This window comes from Drosophila mojavensis, unplaced genomic scaffold (assembly GCF_018153725.1).
Source record: "Drosophila mojavensis isolate 15081-1352.22 unplaced genomic scaffold, ASM1815372v1 contig_19, whole genome shotgun sequence".
Taxonomy (NCBI): Eukaryota; Metazoa; Arthropoda; class Insecta; order Diptera; family Drosophilidae; genus Drosophila; species Drosophila mojavensis.
In genome coordinates this window covers 600,209-616,884 of record NW_025318726.1, presented here as the reverse complement: position 1 = coordinate 616,884, position 16,676 = coordinate 600,209, and the positions used below count along the sequence as shown (strand labels likewise).

Sequence of the window (16,676 nt, the reverse complement as noted above, 5' to 3'; positions counted from 1 at the left end):
TTTACCAATGTTGCACGTAATATATATCGAGTGAATAGAATGTCTATAAAATGCGACTGTGCGTCGGTTTTACAGCAGGCATCGATATATACAATCGGAAAATAACAAATACATCGACAGGAACGCCATTGAATGTTTAACTTGATATTTTCGTGTTTTAAAAGTTCTGTTTTAGCAAGCATATTATTCACAATTGGACAAGTTATCAGTGGATAATCAATTAAATTAAATTTCAAGAGCAAAATGTAAGTATAAGTGGCATTTCCTCGGGCTATTTCATGACCGACATATTTTCCCCCGATTAGGGCGCGTGCCCGGTCTCCCACCGCCGAGGGTGAAAAAGAAAATAAAGAGAAAGATGTTAAAGAGAAGGACGCAAAAGCCGCTACATCCAATTCGTCGCGCAGAGAGCGGGAACGCAAGCGCCGGGGCTCCGCTTCCTCTAGTAGCGACTCCAGCAGAAGGTGCATATTTATAATACATAGTTTTTTCATTGCCGGCGGGCTAACCTGAAATATGTATTTCCATTCATAAAGCTCATCGGGCAGCTCGTCATCACGCAGCAGTTCGGGCTCTAACTCACGTTCTAGCTCGAGCAGCTCAAGCGATTCGTCCAGTACCTCTTCCTCATCGTCGAGCGACTCGGATCGCAGCGAGAAAACTAGACGTCGTAGAGGCGGAACCAGCGGTAGTGCAGCAGGCGGGAAGGATACTTCTCGTTCGCCGCGCAGAACTACCAAATCGCCGCGTCCCAATAGCAAGGTGCGTAAGGAATCGGAACGTGAGCGGGATCGTGATCGTGTTCAGCGCAGTCGCACTCGTTCAAGAGATCGTGCACGCCGGACTTCCAATGATCGTAGCGGCGCAGCTGGAGGTGGCGAGGTGAATAACGTAAAACGTGAGCGTTCCCGGTCAGCCAGCCGCTCACGGTCGCCCCGCCGCCGTGGCGGTGGGCGTGGCACTGTCGATCGCACACCGCCGCCAAAGCGCCGCGAGCGCTCACGTAGTCGCAGCCGCACCCGCTCACGCTCACCTACGCCAAAGCCAGTGCGTATCCATGTTGGGCGACTCACCCGGAATGTCACGAAAGATCATGTCATGGAGATCTTTAGTAGCTTTGGCACAATCAAGAATGTGGAATTCCCAACGGATCGCTATCATCCCAATTTTGGACGCGGCATGGCTTATGTCGAGTATGCAACGGCTGAGGACTGCGAGTCGGCCATGAAGCACATGGATGGCGGGCAAATCGATGGCCAGGAGATAACAGTATCGCCAGTAATTGTCCCCAAGCAGCGACCGCCCATGCGACGTCCGTCGCCCCAGATGCGTCGTCCACAGGGCGGACGTTGGCGTTCCCCGCCGCAGTTTAATCGCTTCAATAACCGCGGAGGCGGTGGAGGTGGTGGTGGTGGACGGCGCAATTCACCACCTCGGGGCCGACGTTCTCCGCGTCGTCGTTCCCGTTCACCCATTCGCCGCCGTCGTCGTAGCAATAGTTCCGATAGTTCCCGTTAAAGCGAATTGACAAGAAAAAAATAAAATTTTCCTTTTAATGGGTAAACCATTAGGGAAGATCAACAACAAATGCCCATAAATTAAAATCTATTCATAATCCGAAACAATTATTTAAATGTAGACATGAAATAAATCAAAAAAGCAAACTAAATGCAAAACAATTTTTTAAATGATACTATGGCCAATTGTAAAAATTAATTTCAACAAAATATCCCAAAATAAATATGTATTTTTTTGTATTATTCATAAATTTTATGTCGATTTAAGCTTATATATTTGCACAACTAATGTATAAAAGAGCACTCTCCGTCCTCCAGTGGACAACCCTGTGGATGGTGTAGCTTAAAGAAGCAGGGTCGTTTTTTGATTGTCAACAATTTTCCTGTCTTCTCCGCAGCTGCTTTGGGCTTTCGTATGCCGATGCGATCATCGCCGCAAAACTCAAAAACCTCGTGCTTGTTACGCAGTAGCGTTTTAATGCCGCCGCATTCGGACTTGATACCGGTTAACTCTGGTTTGGTCAGCCCTTGGGCTATATCACGCATTGTCAGCTGCTGTCCAGGCAGCCATTTGTTACCCGCATCATTGCCATTAGTTGTCTTAGCATTGGATAACAACATGTTAAAGATCTTCAGTACTAATGAATCGATTATGCTCTTTTCCACCTGAGTGCAGTTCCTCACACTCTCCGCTTTCTCGCGAAGCTTCACCGAATTATCCATGCTTCCCGCTCTATGCTTTTGTAGCTCTTGCTGTACTAAAAATTCCAGTTCCTGGACAGGCTTCGCCGTCTGCTTCAAGCCAATCAAAGACAAGCGCTTGGTGCTTGGGATTTTAAGGCGATCCTGCTGAGTTTCAAAGCCACATAGATCGGACAATTGGTGTGCGTAGAGCAAAAAATCCTGATAGGCGCTGATGCTAGTATTGCGCCGCTGGAACTTGGCGCCGGATAGCTCAAACGGACAGCAGGGCAGTAAGAAAAAACTGGTTTTCAGTCGAGCCGCCAAGACGGGCAGCCAGGGTGACAGTTCGTCAGAGTGGTTCCCAATGAGCCAGTCAATGTCTGGATGATTTAGCTGAAAACTGTTCGGCTCCACAGTTTGTTCAATTAGATGAGAACTCGTTGGCTCCGGATAGAGGGACCACAGTTTACGCCGCCGCACATCGTAACCATAGCCTTCATACCCTTCCGCATTGAGCACATGGACCAGTAGGCCATTCCCACAGCCGAGGTCAGCGAATGCTGTCGGCTGCGATTGCGTGCAGTCCCAAAGCGTGATTAGGTAAGCAGCAATAGCTAAATCCTCGTAAATGAACTTTAACGGATCCGTCGATTCATTCGCCGTCTGCCAGTATTGCAGCAGACGTTGCGCATGCTTCTGTTTCAACTTTTTGTAGAGCTCGCAGTACATTTCCACATCCAATAGTCTTAGCGATTTCTGCACATTTTTGTCTGACCGGCTCTGTGCCCAGCTGCACAGCTTTGGCTTCAACACAAAGTGCGCCCAGCGTGCGGCTTGCTCACACTCTTCGCCTGGATGCTTTGCCAGCGGCTCCGCTTTCAGTTGTCCATCGATTAGTTGCACGACGAAGTCATCGAATTCCGAGTCCGCCACGAAATGGCATTCATAGCTCTGCTTGCTAAAATCTATAATTAAAACTAATTTTGAATAATATGATAGGATATTAATTTCAAGCTTACATACCCACAATTCCATTGGCCAAAATATTTGAGGACAGCTTTTTGGTCAACATTTTATAGCTAATCCTAAAACCCTCGTAGGTTCTCGCATTGCCATTGCTTTGCAACAGCTGTTGTTCCAGCTCAGCTTCATTGGACTCATAGAGTTTCCCCAGCTGCAGTTTTTGCACTTCTGTTATAAGCACCTCGAATATTTTTTTATTCAAGGCATGATAGTTTCTTATTAATATTGCTATGGACTGCCAGAATTGCGCCTCGTTAAGCTGCACAGCTGCCATTTTTAAGCGTTAACTAACACTGACAGACTAGTATGCTAATACAGCCCGAAACAAATAAACTTAAAATATTAATTTGCTTAAATTGCAAAAAAAAAAAAAAAAAAAAAAAAAAAAAAACAAAATAATAATATGAATTTAATAAATATATAATAATATTCAATAATCATGAATTAATAGATTACATTGAATAAATATTTCATTCAATATATATATTTTTTAAATATTTTGCTCACGGGATTTTTCGACCAAGGGTTATGTGCTGCGTACATGGCTCAGCTTACCTGTTGCGTAACGCAGCTGATTTGGAGCACAAGGCAGCAACAGAACAGAGCGGAACCAAATATAAATAAGTAAATAGAACGATTTACTTCTATCTTGTCCTGTTGTCCTTTCCGCTGTTCATTTGTAAATATGTCATTCCTCCGCAAATCCGTTCAACTTTTCAATGCAGCAAAGCAAAATACCAGAATGGTTAGTATTCCTGAAGCTCAGAACAGAGTGAAATTAACTATTTTCATTGTCAGCTTTCGGGCGTACAACGCAGCTACAGTGCCGGTGTAAAGACAGTGGACGATCGTTACGCTTTTCCAGGTGCACGTGATGCATCATTTGTTAACAATCTGAAACTGACAATGCCAGAAGATTATGCACCCATACCAATCTATCGAGTCATGGATCGCGATGGCTACGTACTCAACGAGCAGGAGGATCCCCAACTGAGCCAGGAGGTAGTTGAGAAGATGTTCCGTGATATGCTGCTGCTGTCCACCATGGACAAAATATTATATGAGTCACAGCGACAGGGGCGCATCTCGTTCTACATGACCAATTTTGGCGAGGAGGCCTCGCACATCGGAAGCGCTGCCGCCCTAGAAATGCGTGACGTGATCTATGGCCAGTACCGAGAGGCAGGTGTCCTGGTCTGGCGCGGCTTCCGCATTGATCAGTTCATCGATCAGTGCTATGGCAACGACGATGATCTAGGTCGCGGCAAGCAGATGCCCGTGCATTATGGCTCCAAAGAGCTTAACTTTGTCACCATCTCCAGTCCATTGTGTAAGAAGCTTGTATTATAAATGTTATCCACGTACTAATTCCTTTATCTTCTCTACCTAGCCACACAAATACCACAAGCTGTAGGCGCCGCCTATGCTCTAAAACGTAAGCCGAACAACGACTCCTGCGTTGTTTGCTACTTTGGCGAAGGAGCTGCATCCGAGGGTGATGCCCATGCAGCATTCAATTTCGCTGCCACGCTTGAGTGTCCAGTGATATTCTTTTGGTATGTAGCAGAGGAGTATACTCTAAACTATAATTATTTTGGAATATTATCTACAATTCTATTTTTTGTTTTAGTCGTAACAATGGCTTCGCCATCTCAACGCCGTCGAATGAACAATACCGAGGGGATGGCATTGCTGGACGTGGTCCCATGGGCTATGGCATAGCTACCGTCCGTGTGGATGGTACCGATGTGTTTGCCGTCTACAATGCGATGAAGCGAGCTCGGGAATATGTTCTGCGAGAGAATAAACCAGTTGTGCTTGAGGCCCTGGCCTACCGGGTCAGTCATCATTCGACGTCAGATGACAGTACGGCGTATCGCTCGGCGGAGGAGATTGAAATGTGGAACACGCTGGAGCATCCTATCTCCAAGCTGAAGAGCTATATGGTGCACAAGGGCTGGTTCAACGAGAAAGAGGAAACGGAATTTGTGAGCGGAGTGCGCAAGCAGGTGCTCAAACAGATCGCCATTTCCGAAAAGAAACTAAAACCCAATTGGCGTGAGATGTTCGAGGGCGTCTATGCCGACATGCCCAAGCATCTGCTGAAGCAACAGCGCGAGCTGGAGCAACATGTGGAGGCCCACAAACAACACTATCCCTTGAAAAGCTTCAAGCAATAGAGGGCGAATCGACAAAACTGAAAGAAACTGAAATCCTACAAATCTTTAACGGAGAGACTCATCGAAAAGTGCATTTATTAAGCTTAAGCAATCTTGTGTTTTGTTTTGAATGGTTCCAAACCATCTGAAATTTGTTGCTAACTACGTAGACGAAACTTAAATGATTAGGGTTATTAAGGGGCCAACAAGAAATTAAAAACATTTTGTAATATATTTTGTGGCACAGATTAAGTCGAGTGTCGTTACATTTGAAAATGTTTTTAAAAATTTATTAGTTTGATTTACATAAAAAATACAATACAATACAATACGCAGAAATAAAACAATACATTACAGTTAAGGGTATTCCTGCAAAGGATCAAGCTGAAGTTTATTGGATGCGAATTAGTGCTGTGCAAAAAATAGCTAAGATCGATTCTCACAAGGATTTTAAACAATGCGCAACACTCGGAAAATATTAAATATTATAGTTCTTTAAAATTCGCTGAGCGGTAACCGTGGTGAATCAATTATAACATTACTGCTTTACAGATTTTGAATTTGCAATATATATTTTAATTAATAAGTCGCCTTAGGCCGACTAGAATCTAAATTAATTTAAAGCTTAGATGTCAGCTTTAGAGCGATTTTCCTTTTGCGGGAATACCATTTTCAATTTAAATATATATATACTTTCGACTTAACGCACAGTGTGAAGGTGAGGCAGCTAACTAACATACTCCTTACTAAAATATAAGACGCAACAAGAGAGATGTTCGCTTAAGCTTGGCTGGAATGCGCGCGCATGTGTGTGTGATCGTGTGTGGGCGTGGCTTAGTTGGTGCGCAGCTGATAGTCACCGTTCTGGGTGATATAACGGACCCAGGGCAACGCCTGGTAGCCGCTCTTCTCAATGATCTTCAGATAACGCACCTGTATGCCCGACGTGGTAAAGTAGGGAATCTCGAAGCGCACCTGTATGGGTGGTTTACCCTCAGTGTTGTCCTCGCTCTCCACGCTAGGCAGTCCAAAGTGGGCACGCATTAGATACTCCTTGCCGCCTGGAAACGATTTAATTGTCCATATGATGGCATTCTGCTCCGGGGCGTATTTGCAGCTGCCAATGGTGGTCTTGAACTTGGGCGAATCCGCATCGGCGGGCACAGGTATTACAATTTCCACATTGTTGGCCGTTGACCGGCGCTTGAATTGCGATTTTGCCTTAATCATATACTCCACACGCGAATGGGCGTGTCGCTCAATAACCGATTCTATCCATATAAGTGGTTTGACCTGGTGTGGAATGACACATTATAAATGAAGGTTCTGCAAGATTAGGATTATTTACTCCACTCACATGCGTGTTGAGGCGATATGACATCAGCTCAAACTCGCCATCCGGTGGTATGAACGAGATTGTGCGATCGTTTTCAAAGCGGGAAAGACGCACACACTGATGGAACTTGACATCTTCCAGCTCAACGGACTTGGATTTGCCACGTCCGGTGCTCTCGAAGAGCACCTTGTCGTTGAGTCCCAAACGAAGCTCCGGCATACCGGACAGATAGACGCGCATTTTGATGGCGCCCACAATTTCGCTACGCAGCACATTGCCATTGGCATTTGCCAGCAGATTGACCGACTCGATGACATCCAGGAATACCTCATTTTTGCGATATTTGATACCCTCAGAGCGCCAGGACACTGCATTCGTTACGGCAACGGGTATGCGTGGTTGCAATTCCAACTTGTGACCCTCTTGCGTGATATACTCCTGCAGTATTTTCGAATCCGTTGTCTGGGGATAGCCGAAATCGATGAGTTCGTCAAGCAGCTCGTATATTATAACGAAATTATCGCGAATGGACTCCTCCTCCAACTCTTTGAAATACTCTACAAACACCTGTGCGATTTTGTGCAGGAATACGAAAACGAGCGCAATATTTACATTCTTATTGCGCGGCGTCGTGGACACAATGTACAAGTTATTTGTCTTAATATAGGCAAAGGTGGTCTCCGAGGTCTGCAGAATGGGCGTGACGAGACCTTCTTCTTCACGTTCCATGAGCAGCGGCATGAACTTATCGATTACAGCCATGTCAATGTTGTCGCCGCGATAATTGCGGGATATTAACACCTTCCCCTTCACGTCCAGCACAAATATGGCTGATGAAGACATTTTCCTTCGTATTTACTTTCCCCTTTTTGGTTTATTGGCCTAAACTTCCAGATGCCACTTGTTCTTGTTGTCCCAAAAGCGAAAACGGTGACTGTCAATCTGTTCTGTTTGTGAGCCTGCAAAGATGTTGACGACATATTGGAATAGCTTGCAACCATTTTGTATAGTTCAATATTACATTGTTCGAATAATAAATATGTAATAATCGTTCAACCACGCCAGTGGAATTAAAGTTTAGTCACACGAAAATTACTTACGTCGTCGACTCGTGCTTCTTCTTCTTTCGCTCATTCGCATTGTCAATGTTATTGAAGCATTATCCAACACTGATGCTTAAAAAATTAGTATAAGAGTACACAAATCTTGTATAAATGGTTGCTGTTGAAAAATTACGTTTATTTACTTTTTTACAAAAACTATTTCATAAAACTGGCCATATAGTATTACTTTTAGAAGGAATGTAAAATATGTATTGGTCTCAATCATCTTATCGTACATAAACATATGCAAATGTGACGTCATAGGCATAACTTATTGCATGGAGTGAATCTTCTTTCACGAATTATTCTTGCTAGTACTTATATCGTTTTGCTAAAGTATCGAATGAGACGCTGCTTCCAACAAATGTAAGAAAAATAAACAAAAAGGAAAATATTTTGGAGCATGCAAATGAATCCGAACATTACAATTGAAAGAAAACGCGTTGATTGCAACGCACTACCAAAGGGCTGGCAGCGCGAAGAAGTGCATAAGAAATCTGGTTGCAACACGGGCGTTGATGTGTTCTACTACAGGTAACCAAGCACATTACTTGGCTGCTATTTAGGCAGGTACACGGTGAAGGTGGAGCCTGGCAACTAACGTAAATTGTAATATAAACACAAAAACATAAAGTGACTGCACGTGCGATAACGAATACGTTTAACTCACTCTCACTACTCTCTTTTTTGTTATTACATTTGCCACACACCAACACACTCCCACACACACACTTGCACATAAAAACATATACACATACGCACACACGAAATTTCCCACCCTCATACTTTGCGTTCCTGAACCGTTCATCTATTGGATGTGCACAGCCCGACAGGCAAACGAATTGAGAGTAAACCGCAATTAGCACGTCAATTGAATACCGAAATGTTTGACATCAGCAATTTTGATTTTCAAACTGGCAAAATGCAAACACAACGACAAATGCCATCGCCATCCATATCGTTGTACCGCTGCAATGCAGCGGGCGCCATTATCGGCAATGCTAGCCCAGGCGTAAACCCTGCTAATGCTCTAAAGCGTAAATATAGCCGAGCTCAAACGCAAGGCTCCGCGTCCAACAACATCAACAGTGGGGGAATTGCAGCATCGATAACAGCAGTGCCATCGATAATCGCAGCGACGGCAACTAATTTACGCCAGCAGCAGCAACAGCAGCAGCAACAACAACAACAACAGCAACAACAATTTGAATTCAGGTAGAGCCAAGTTGATTGTCCTTGGCTGAGCGAGCTCTTGCATGCGCCTGTCTACATCAATTTTTTCGTCACTAACCATTCTATATAATGCAAATCAATCGATTGGCCAATTTGTAGATAATAATTGCACTAATTTTGTAAATTTCTTCTTAGTTAATTGGTCTACAATTCTGTAATATTCTGCATGTTCTTTCACATTACTTTCCTTGTGCCCTCTATAAAGCCGTATATAATCTAATTGTCTCCCTCTTACAGCCGCAATTTGCGCACAGATGTCTCCCTGGTGCCACCGATTCGACAAACAGCTTCAATTTTCAAACAGCCGGTGACGGTTATTCGCAATCATGAGCCGAGCAAAGTGAAGCACGACGTCAAACACGGCGGGCAGGAGAAGCCAAAGCAGCTGTTCTGGGAGAAGCGCTTGGAGCGCTTGCGGGCCTGTCATGACAACGGTGAAGAGCTTGAAGATATATCACTGCCAAAAACCATACGCACCGTTGGCCCCAATGTCAACGAACAGACCGTATTGCAGTCGGTGGCCACCGCCTTGCACATGCTCAATGCCGGCGTACATGGCCAGAGCTCGACGAAGGCTGATTTAGCGAAGAATGCCATGGCCTTCATGAATCCCGAACAGCCTCTAATGCATGCGGTAATCATCTCCGAAGAGGATATTCGAAAGCAGGAGGATCGCGTGGGAGTGGCACGAAAAAAACTCCAAGATGCGCTCAAGACATGAATATGCCAATGGAGCGGGACCGTTCATTTAGAGATATTCCATTATGGCTCATATACTATAATAGCTATATATATTATTTTCACCAATTATTTCTGACTAAATTGATATCCTCTGAAAAAAAAAGAAACCAATTTTTAATATTAAAACTATTTTAATACTAAGCTTAGTTTTTTAATAAAAGATTCGTATAGTCAAGCAAAAACACACATATCAAATGGGAGTTATTTTTTATATACTCGTATATATTACATCAAAATAACAATTGAATTAAAATTTGTCAGCATCAGTTGCACGTTTTATTACGCTTTGGTTGCTGATTGTAGTGTTTCCTTTTTTAACATACAATTTCATATAGGTAAATAGTATTAAAAACAATGACAAATAGCTTACGGCGCATTAATAATTTATATAGCTTCGAATCGTATGTACATAAATATGTAGGATTTTCTGATTTTTTTTTTCTTTTTTAAAGGATTTTCTTATGGAAAAATTACTGATGTGCTTTTAGATTTCACTCTTCCTATGTTGTTAATATAAATATACATCGATTGTTAGAACTACATCTGTACAGAACTGTAACTAATCCAACACCTCATCCATATCGTCGTCCTCGTAGTCGATGCCGTCGTAGTCCGTTGACGAACGTGTTAACTGCAATCAAAATGAAAAAGACAATATTAAAATTAATTAAAATTAAATATTTCCAAACGTTACTTAAAATTACCTTAAAGAATTTTATGTAACTTTTTGACATATTTATATTTTGATTGAGCCTTCGTTTGGAGGTCAAACAAAATTTTTTCCGAAGCTTATGAAGTAAATGATATGAATTACGGACAAAGTATAATTTACTTTAAGTTACCTTAGAATTCTTTTAGCACATAAATTATACAATTTTGATCTATTTATTTTTTATTATTCCCTCGTTTACAAGCCAAGCGTAACTTCCTTATGATAAAATAATGAGTAGAACTTTTTTAGAAATCCTTCTTACCTGGGTGTAAATGCCTCGCCATGCTGCAAAGGCACCCATTGCCAATACGGCGCCAACTCCAGCGAATATCTTTGTATTGAGATCCGTCTCCATGAATTTACGCTCTGATGGCGTTAGCATTGAATCCGATTGGCTGGGTGCTTTTGTCATTTTGATGGAACTATAGCATTCATTCCGGAATATATCCTTGGTGATTCGCTTAATGAAATTCACTAAATTTTGACAGCCTTTTATGTGATTTTGTAGTGGATTATTGGGCAGTGTTATATGGTAGATAATTGCTAAATAACTATAAACAACGGCATCCAATTCGCTGTACGTATCCCCAAAAAACCAAACTTTTCGTCCCAATTTGCGAGAAAGTAAATTCACACATTTTTTGGCATTTGCTGCAAGCTGAAGAGAAAAGAAGTAATTTAAAGATTAGACAGTTGAAGAATATAAAAATGATATCCTGGCTAATATGAGGTCGGAAACAATATCTTATTATTAAAATCACAAGACTTTCTGTGCTCTACAGCTCGACTGTGATGGTTAAAAGATGAAGTAATGAATCACTAATGAATGATGGCACTTAGAGATCAATTTAAGTACATTAGGAACACGAATACTTGTTGAATATAAATTCATATGACGCAACAAGTTAAATAAAGAATGAAATCCGAGTCAAATAAGGCAACAGGCCTTTAATTTATATAGATGCCAGTATTCACTTACATAGTCACCCTCGTGCTTTTCCAGCTTATCATTTATATCAAAGCCTCCAAGCACCTGCACCACATCGCACGCCTCCCGCTGATACGTTGAAGGGTAGTAGAAATTGAATGGGAATGGTGTCCGCTTTGCGTACAGGCCACGAGTAGTCGTATCATAGTTGTTCGGCTCACCGTACAAGTAATAATGATAGTAGGCATGAAGTTGTGTGAAGACCCAATTCGAGTATGTAATGGAGAGATGTTTTTGTTTCGTATTTAAATGCGCATCAACCGGATAACCCTGAAAGACCAGCATACATTAATTTCGCGCTCAATTGGCGTACATGCCAAGCAATCACATGTGCTATAAATAGCCAACTGGTTTATTGACCCGGCTTATTTATATATAATCACCTCAAGATCCAGTATTCGTTTGATATCTTTATAGCCATGAAATTTATCATTGCCAATTTGAAGATACGGTAGTTTCCCAGCCCCTGAACGCAAAGGATTCGTGTTTGTTTCAATTTCCATGGGGCAGCGGGTAAATCGGAGTAAACACTAAAAATTTTCAACAAAATGACAATTAATTAATATGTGTATATTATATAAAAAATCACAATTTTAATACTTATTTACACAAGTATGTATTGATATGGCCGATAGCGAGGAGTTTCTGATTATGATGCAACGGAACTTACCAAAGCACGCATACATTCGAAATCTATGGACGGTAGCCCCCATTCGCCTTTGTAAACGTGTAGCTTGGAGCCCAACTGCATTTTCTGCTGTATTTGTTATTTTTATTGATGGTTTAACTTTGCTATCGTCTATTCAGCGATTCGCATTCAGTTGCATTGTTTAGGAATATTAATCAAAAATAAATAGATGTGTCGAAATGTGCCGGACGAATTATAGAGAGACTTTTGATTGACACACTCTGCGCCGGTGTGAACGTGTTTACAAAATTTTCAAAATACCCAATTTTGACATAAAAATACCATCACAATGCAAGAATTGGGAAATTCAAATTACAAAGATTTAGGGCATATATGCAGGACGTATTAAAAAATAAAATCCTTTAAAGTCTATAAAAGCTTGAATTAAGTTGCTCAACAGGTATCGTGCGTGTTGTGTAGAAAAAATCGATTGTTTTGTTCGCCAAATGGTCACACCATTATTTTAATGAAAAAGTAGCGAATTTGTTAAAAATACATTATCGGTAATATGGCTCTAGTGGATTATGGCAGCAGTTCCAGCTCTGAGAATGAGGAACCAGAAACGATAGCTCATGGATCAGTTAACTTGAAGAGGTAATGTCACAGATAGTTTATACCATGCAATCTATATTTAAAATCCATTAGATCGGCTTTACCCACAGCTGCCTCCTTGTTGGGCGCCAAGATAGCTAAACCTGCCAGCGATGATGAACAGGATGATTTTGACAATCCGACGTTACATGGCGGACGCATACGGAGCTTTAAGCACGAACGCGGCAATTGGGCAACATTTGTTTATGTACCCGCCCTTGCCTGTGCTGAACAGCTGGAAGATTTTCAACGGGAAGCTATTGAAACGCTAGCGCCACATCTTGAGCTGCAGCCCAATGAATCAATCCATTTGAGTTTAAGCAAAACTGTGGTGTTACAATACCATCAAATTGATGAGTTTCAGCGATCCCTGCAGCACGCGCTCCACAGCTGTGTTGGGTATGTGTTTAATAATTTTGATATTCTTCTCGTGCCAAGAAGCTTATATTTATTTTTCTGCAGGTTCAACAGCACGCTGAATTCGGTTTGTAAAAGTCTCACTACTTTTGATTTATTTTGTAATATATAATGGCTGAAATTCCAGCTGGAAGTCTACACAAATGAGGAACGCACAAGGACATTTCTGGCCGTGCAGCTCGATGCCGCATATACAACGAAAATGTCGGGGCTGTTGCATTGCGTGGATTCGGTTATGCGTGATTATCGCCTGGAGCAATTTTATAAGAATCCCTCATTTCATGTGAGTTTGCTGTGGTGTTTGGGCGATCAAAAGGCGATGTTGCACGCAAAGCTGCAGGAGCTGCAGCAACTTCTCGAGGATCATGAGACTCTTAAACTTTCAGTACATGAGCTACGCTGCAAATGCGGGAATAAGGATTTTATTTATAAGCTAAAATAGTAATGAAAACTCAAATCGTTATTTAAAGGCTTAACTCAGGCCTTTCTTTTTGTTGCCGTTGCCTTGTTTGGCCTGCTGCGCCTGTTCCTCCATCAGGCGTTCTTCCTCGAGTTCCAAAAAGCGTTGACGACGTCGACCCAATGGGGTTTTCGACCACCACGATTCGAATGCCTCCTCTTCCTCACGATAGACGGGATCACGAGAACTGAAATGAATATATAAGCATTAATATAGGGTAATTAGATCTATATATTTATACCCACCAAAGAACGTTAATGAGCTCTGCATTTGTTAGAGGCTGCGATCGTAGCTGAAGCTTGCGCTTGCAGCTCATCACCTCACGCAGGCAGGCATCAATCGCCCCAATGGTATAGCCATCCGATATTTTGGCCATGGCACTCGTATCTAAAGTGGAGATGCCTCCAGAATACTCGCTGAAAAACATTTGGATCATGCAACAGCCAAAATAAAATGGATCAAGGGGATTGCTTACTGTAAAAGCGTTTTCCAGGCATACGACATCGCGCCATAATCGGGACGTGGAATGTAGATGAAACGATTGTAGACTGATTGCAGTAGTTTCTGATCCGCCTCCCAGGGCAAACTTGTGGTGCCCACAAATATGACCCGATCCTCGGGTGCAATATTCTTGATCATCTTTGGTAAATCCTTTTTCAAGCGCTTGGGATCTGTGCGATCCGTTTTGGGTATTTTCTTCATAAACGGACGCTCTGCATCGCCCATATAAATGACAGCTGGTTGCAGCAATCTGGACACCTTGAGTACCAGGTGTATCAACATGATTAGACCCGATTTACCTGGATACTTGCCAACAATGTTGGCTGGCGTAAGATCAAAGAGAACGGCGCCAACTTCCGTACAAATGGCATGCAGCAGCGCCTTCTTGCCCGATCCGCGCGGACCGGTCAGCAGTACGGAGCGTATGAGTGGCGTGCAATTGTGTATGGCCTCTGAGCCGAGCGGCAAAATGCAATATTCGGTGAGCACCTGACGGATATCACCCGGCGAGGGATTAGTTCCATTGCGTGCGGTCAGGGCCTTGTCGCCCAGAAATTGCTTTAATTTGATTTCTGGATATTTGCGTATGATGCCATTGGTAACCAACTCCTCGTAAAGTGATTCGATAGTGCGATCTGGCGTCAGATCCTTCTCCTTCTTCTTTTTGCTCTTTTTGCCAGAACGTCGTGTCTTTTTATTACTCTTCTTCACCTTTTTTCCTACCATCGTTTGCAGAAGCTCCAACTCCTGGCGCATTACATCGTCTACAGCACGTCGGAATTCCAGCTCTACTTCCTGATACTTTTCCGCATAAATCATGTCCTCGTAGGCTGCCTGGCTGAGTACTCCAGTCTCATCCTTGTCACGCCAGGTATCGTTAAAGCTGCGAAGGAACGGTCAATCAATAAATTAGATAAATCTGGAAACTTTGAAACACATACTATTCAATTTCGGCACGTATATCGGGAAGGCAAGCTGAGGCAGCCGGTTGGAAGTTGATATCCTCTTCCTGATTATCATTAACATTCAAGTCTCCACTGCGTGCTGGCGACTTGGACTTATCCTTGGTCTTACGCGATTCTTTGGAGGAGCGCGCGGAGGAGCGACTGTGTTCGCTCTCGGTGCCCGGGCGACTGAAGATGTGCAGGGAGCCGCCCTGATCCTCGGAAGGAAAATCAGGCAGCTTGCCCGTCTTGTCATAACAATCCTTGATCCAGGCCCGAATCTCATCGGCAATGTCCTCCTTCATAGTGGCACCATGCTTCTGCTTAATCTCCTCCTGTATAGCCAACTGGCGTGCTTCAAACTGCGCCGCGTAGGCTCGTTGTGCCTCATACCTTCGCCGAACGTCCGTCTCGATGTTCCGTTCGTATTTTTCGGCACGTTCCTTGAGCACCGAAGCCGGTGGCGGCACCATGCCAATTAATATCATCTCGTCCATCTTGCGACGCCGCGTGATGCGACGAGCCGTGTGGCCGCGCCACATTTTCTGTATCTTCATGGCAGCCATTAATCCGGAGTCCGTTCGTTCTTTATCAGTGCGATCCTCCGATTTGCCCTTTTCCTTCTTAATTTCCTTCATGAAATGCGCTCGGAGACGACCCTGTCGGGCGCGCTCGTGCATCTGCAGCAGCCTTATGGCCTCAATCTCGGTGAGCTGCTCCTCTAGTGGATGCTCCTCTAGCCAGCCCAGTTTAATCAGTAGCTCGTGCATCGTACGCTTACGTTGTTCTAGCTCTTCCTCACGCTCGCGCAGAAAGTAACGTGGAATACGCAGCTCTGTTTCCATGGGCGTCAGACGTAGACGCTCCACTACCTCATCGTTGTAGCTGAACTCCATAAGATCAATGTTCACCAGGTCATGCTTCAGCTCCACCACACGTCCCAAGCAGGCGTCCAGCAGCTTGCGCACTAGCTCTCGTTTTTGTGGTTGAATCATCTGGGAAGAAGACAAAATATGTTATAAGAAGTAGAAGTGATCTATATTTTGAAGTTCTTACATTGTCGTAGACCTCCTCCAATCGATTGCACAGGCATATATATCGCAAATAGAACTCGTAGATGCTCGCCTGGAGCAGGCTCTTAGATTCGGCTGCAGCTGCCACAGAGCTAGACACAATGCCCGTGACTCCACTGATGGTAGCCACTGTTGTATCCACATTCTGATGTTGTCGCTCATAGTCGAGGATGGCCAATTGCTCGCAGTCATGCTGCGCCTGATGCCAGATCTCGTTGAAATAGTGGCTGGACATACCGAAATTAATTTCAAAAAAGAGTTGTTCTTTTTATTATTTTTTGTTGCAAACGAATTGGGTAACCGGTGTTACGGTTGTCATGGAGGTTTTTCCAACCATTTTCTAGTATAAAAGTTCAGCGCTAAACAGCCGTTATCTAAGCATTGCCCTTTCATTCAAGCTTTAGCATTCATAACTGGTTTTCTACTTAAATGTGTATATTAGCACTTTTTATTTAAGAACTAAAAAAAAGCTATTTCAAACAATCTCATTTCAACATATTTAAAGT

At 43.2% G+C, this 16,676-nt stretch overlaps 8 protein-coding genes across 12 annotated transcripts; 4 read left to right on the top strand and 4 right to left on the bottom strand.

Moving 5' to 3' along the window:
* Positions 1–81: 81 nt before the first annotated feature.
* Positions 82–1,588, top strand: LOC6572538 (RNA-binding protein with serine-rich domain 1). Its single transcript, XM_001998609.4, has 3 exons — positions 82–245; positions 306–464; positions 537–1,588. Coding segments are annotated over exons 1-3 (1,143 nt in total). The 5' UTR covers positions 82–243; the 3' UTR covers positions 1,519–1,588.
* A 139-nt stretch (positions 1,589–1,727) lies between these two features.
* LOC6572539 (probable tRNA (uracil-O(2)-)-methyltransferase) lies at positions 1,728–3,521 on the bottom strand. Its single transcript, XM_001998610.4, has 2 exons — positions 3,225–3,521; positions 1,728–3,166 (listed from the first exon to the last, which is right to left on the bottom strand). The coding sequence occupies exons 1-2, from the start codon at positions 3,496–3,498 to the stop codon at positions 1,803–1,805; spliced, it is 1,638 nt and encodes a 545-aa protein (XP_001998646.1). The 5' UTR covers positions 3,499–3,521; the 3' UTR covers positions 1,728–1,802.
* A 258-nt stretch (positions 3,522–3,779) lies between these two features.
* Positions 3,780–5,651, top strand: LOC6572540 (2-oxoisovalerate dehydrogenase subunit alpha, mitochondrial). The gene is made up of 4 exons (XM_001998611.4): positions 3,780–3,969; positions 4,023–4,554; positions 4,615–4,780; positions 4,855–5,651. The coding sequence occupies exons 1-4, from the start codon at positions 3,910–3,912 to the stop codon at positions 5,402–5,404; spliced, it is 1,308 nt and encodes a 435-aa protein (XP_001998647.1). The 5' UTR covers positions 3,780–3,909; the 3' UTR covers positions 5,405–5,651.
* An 89-nt stretch (positions 5,652–5,740) lies between these two features.
* LOC6572541 (AP-1 complex subunit mu-1) lies at positions 5,741–7,925 on the bottom strand. 2 transcript variants are annotated; one of them, XM_015166486.3, is made up of 3 exons: positions 7,820–7,925; positions 6,741–7,678; positions 5,741–6,676 (listed from the first exon to the last, which is right to left on the bottom strand). In XM_015166486.3, the coding sequence occupies exons 2-3, from the start codon at positions 7,560–7,562 to the stop codon at positions 6,218–6,220; spliced, it is 1,281 nt and encodes a 426-aa protein (XP_015021972.1). In that variant the 5' UTR covers positions 7,563–7,678; positions 7,820–7,925; the 3' UTR covers positions 5,741–6,217. The 2 variants fall into 2 exon arrangements, with proteins under 2 accessions (XP_015021972.1, XP_001998648.1); XM_001998612.4 differs by having other exon boundaries at positions 7,741–7,851.
* A 168-nt stretch (positions 7,926–8,093) lies between these two features.
* Positions 8,094–9,982, top strand: LOC6572542 (methyl-CpG-binding domain protein 2). Of its 4 annotated transcripts, none has more exons than XM_001998613.4 (3): positions 8,094–8,188; positions 8,648–9,037; positions 9,293–9,982. In XM_001998613.4, exons 1-3 carry the CDS (start codon positions 8,166–8,168, stop codon positions 9,774–9,776), a joined length of 897 nt encoding a protein of 298 aa, XP_001998649.2. In that variant the 5' UTR covers positions 8,094–8,165; the 3' UTR covers positions 9,777–9,982. The 4 variants fall into 4 exon arrangements, with proteins under 4 accessions (XP_001998649.2, XP_032589662.1, XP_015021973.1 ...); XM_032733771.2 differs by having other exon boundaries at positions 8,130–8,356; XM_015166487.3 differs by lacking the exon at positions 8,648–9,037 and having other exon boundaries at positions 8,132–8,356.
* Positions 9,983–10,043: 61 nt separating this feature from the next.
* On the bottom strand, positions 10,044–12,415 carry LOC6572543 (metaxin-1 homolog). Its single transcript, XM_001998614.4, has 5 exons — positions 12,167–12,415; positions 11,880–12,026; positions 11,488–11,766; positions 10,771–11,166; positions 10,044–10,427 (listed from the first exon to the last, which is right to left on the bottom strand). The coding sequence occupies exons 1-5, from the start codon at positions 12,245–12,247 to the stop codon at positions 10,356–10,358; spliced, it is 975 nt and encodes a 324-aa protein (XP_001998650.1). The 5' UTR covers positions 12,248–12,415; the 3' UTR covers positions 10,044–10,355.
* Positions 12,416–12,506: 91 nt separating this feature from the next.
* Positions 12,507–13,668, top strand: LOC6572544 (U6 snRNA phosphodiesterase). The gene is made up of 4 exons (XM_001998615.4): positions 12,507–12,778; positions 12,830–13,174; positions 13,238–13,259; positions 13,320–13,668. The coding sequence occupies exons 1-4, from the start codon at positions 12,693–12,695 to the stop codon at positions 13,632–13,634; spliced, it is 768 nt and encodes a 255-aa protein (XP_001998651.1). The 5' UTR covers positions 12,507–12,692; the 3' UTR covers positions 13,635–13,668.
* Positions 13,665–16,482, bottom strand: LOC6572545 (IQ and AAA domain-containing protein 1-like). The gene is made up of 5 exons (XM_001998616.4): positions 16,154–16,482; positions 15,095–16,092; positions 14,128–15,036; positions 13,898–14,068; positions 13,665–13,839 (listed from the first exon to the last, which is right to left on the bottom strand). The coding sequence occupies exons 1-5, from the start codon at positions 16,403–16,405 to the stop codon at positions 13,665–13,667; spliced, it is 2,505 nt and encodes an 834-aa protein (XP_001998652.1). The 5' UTR covers positions 16,406–16,482.
* Positions 16,483–16,676: the final 194 nt, after the last annotated feature.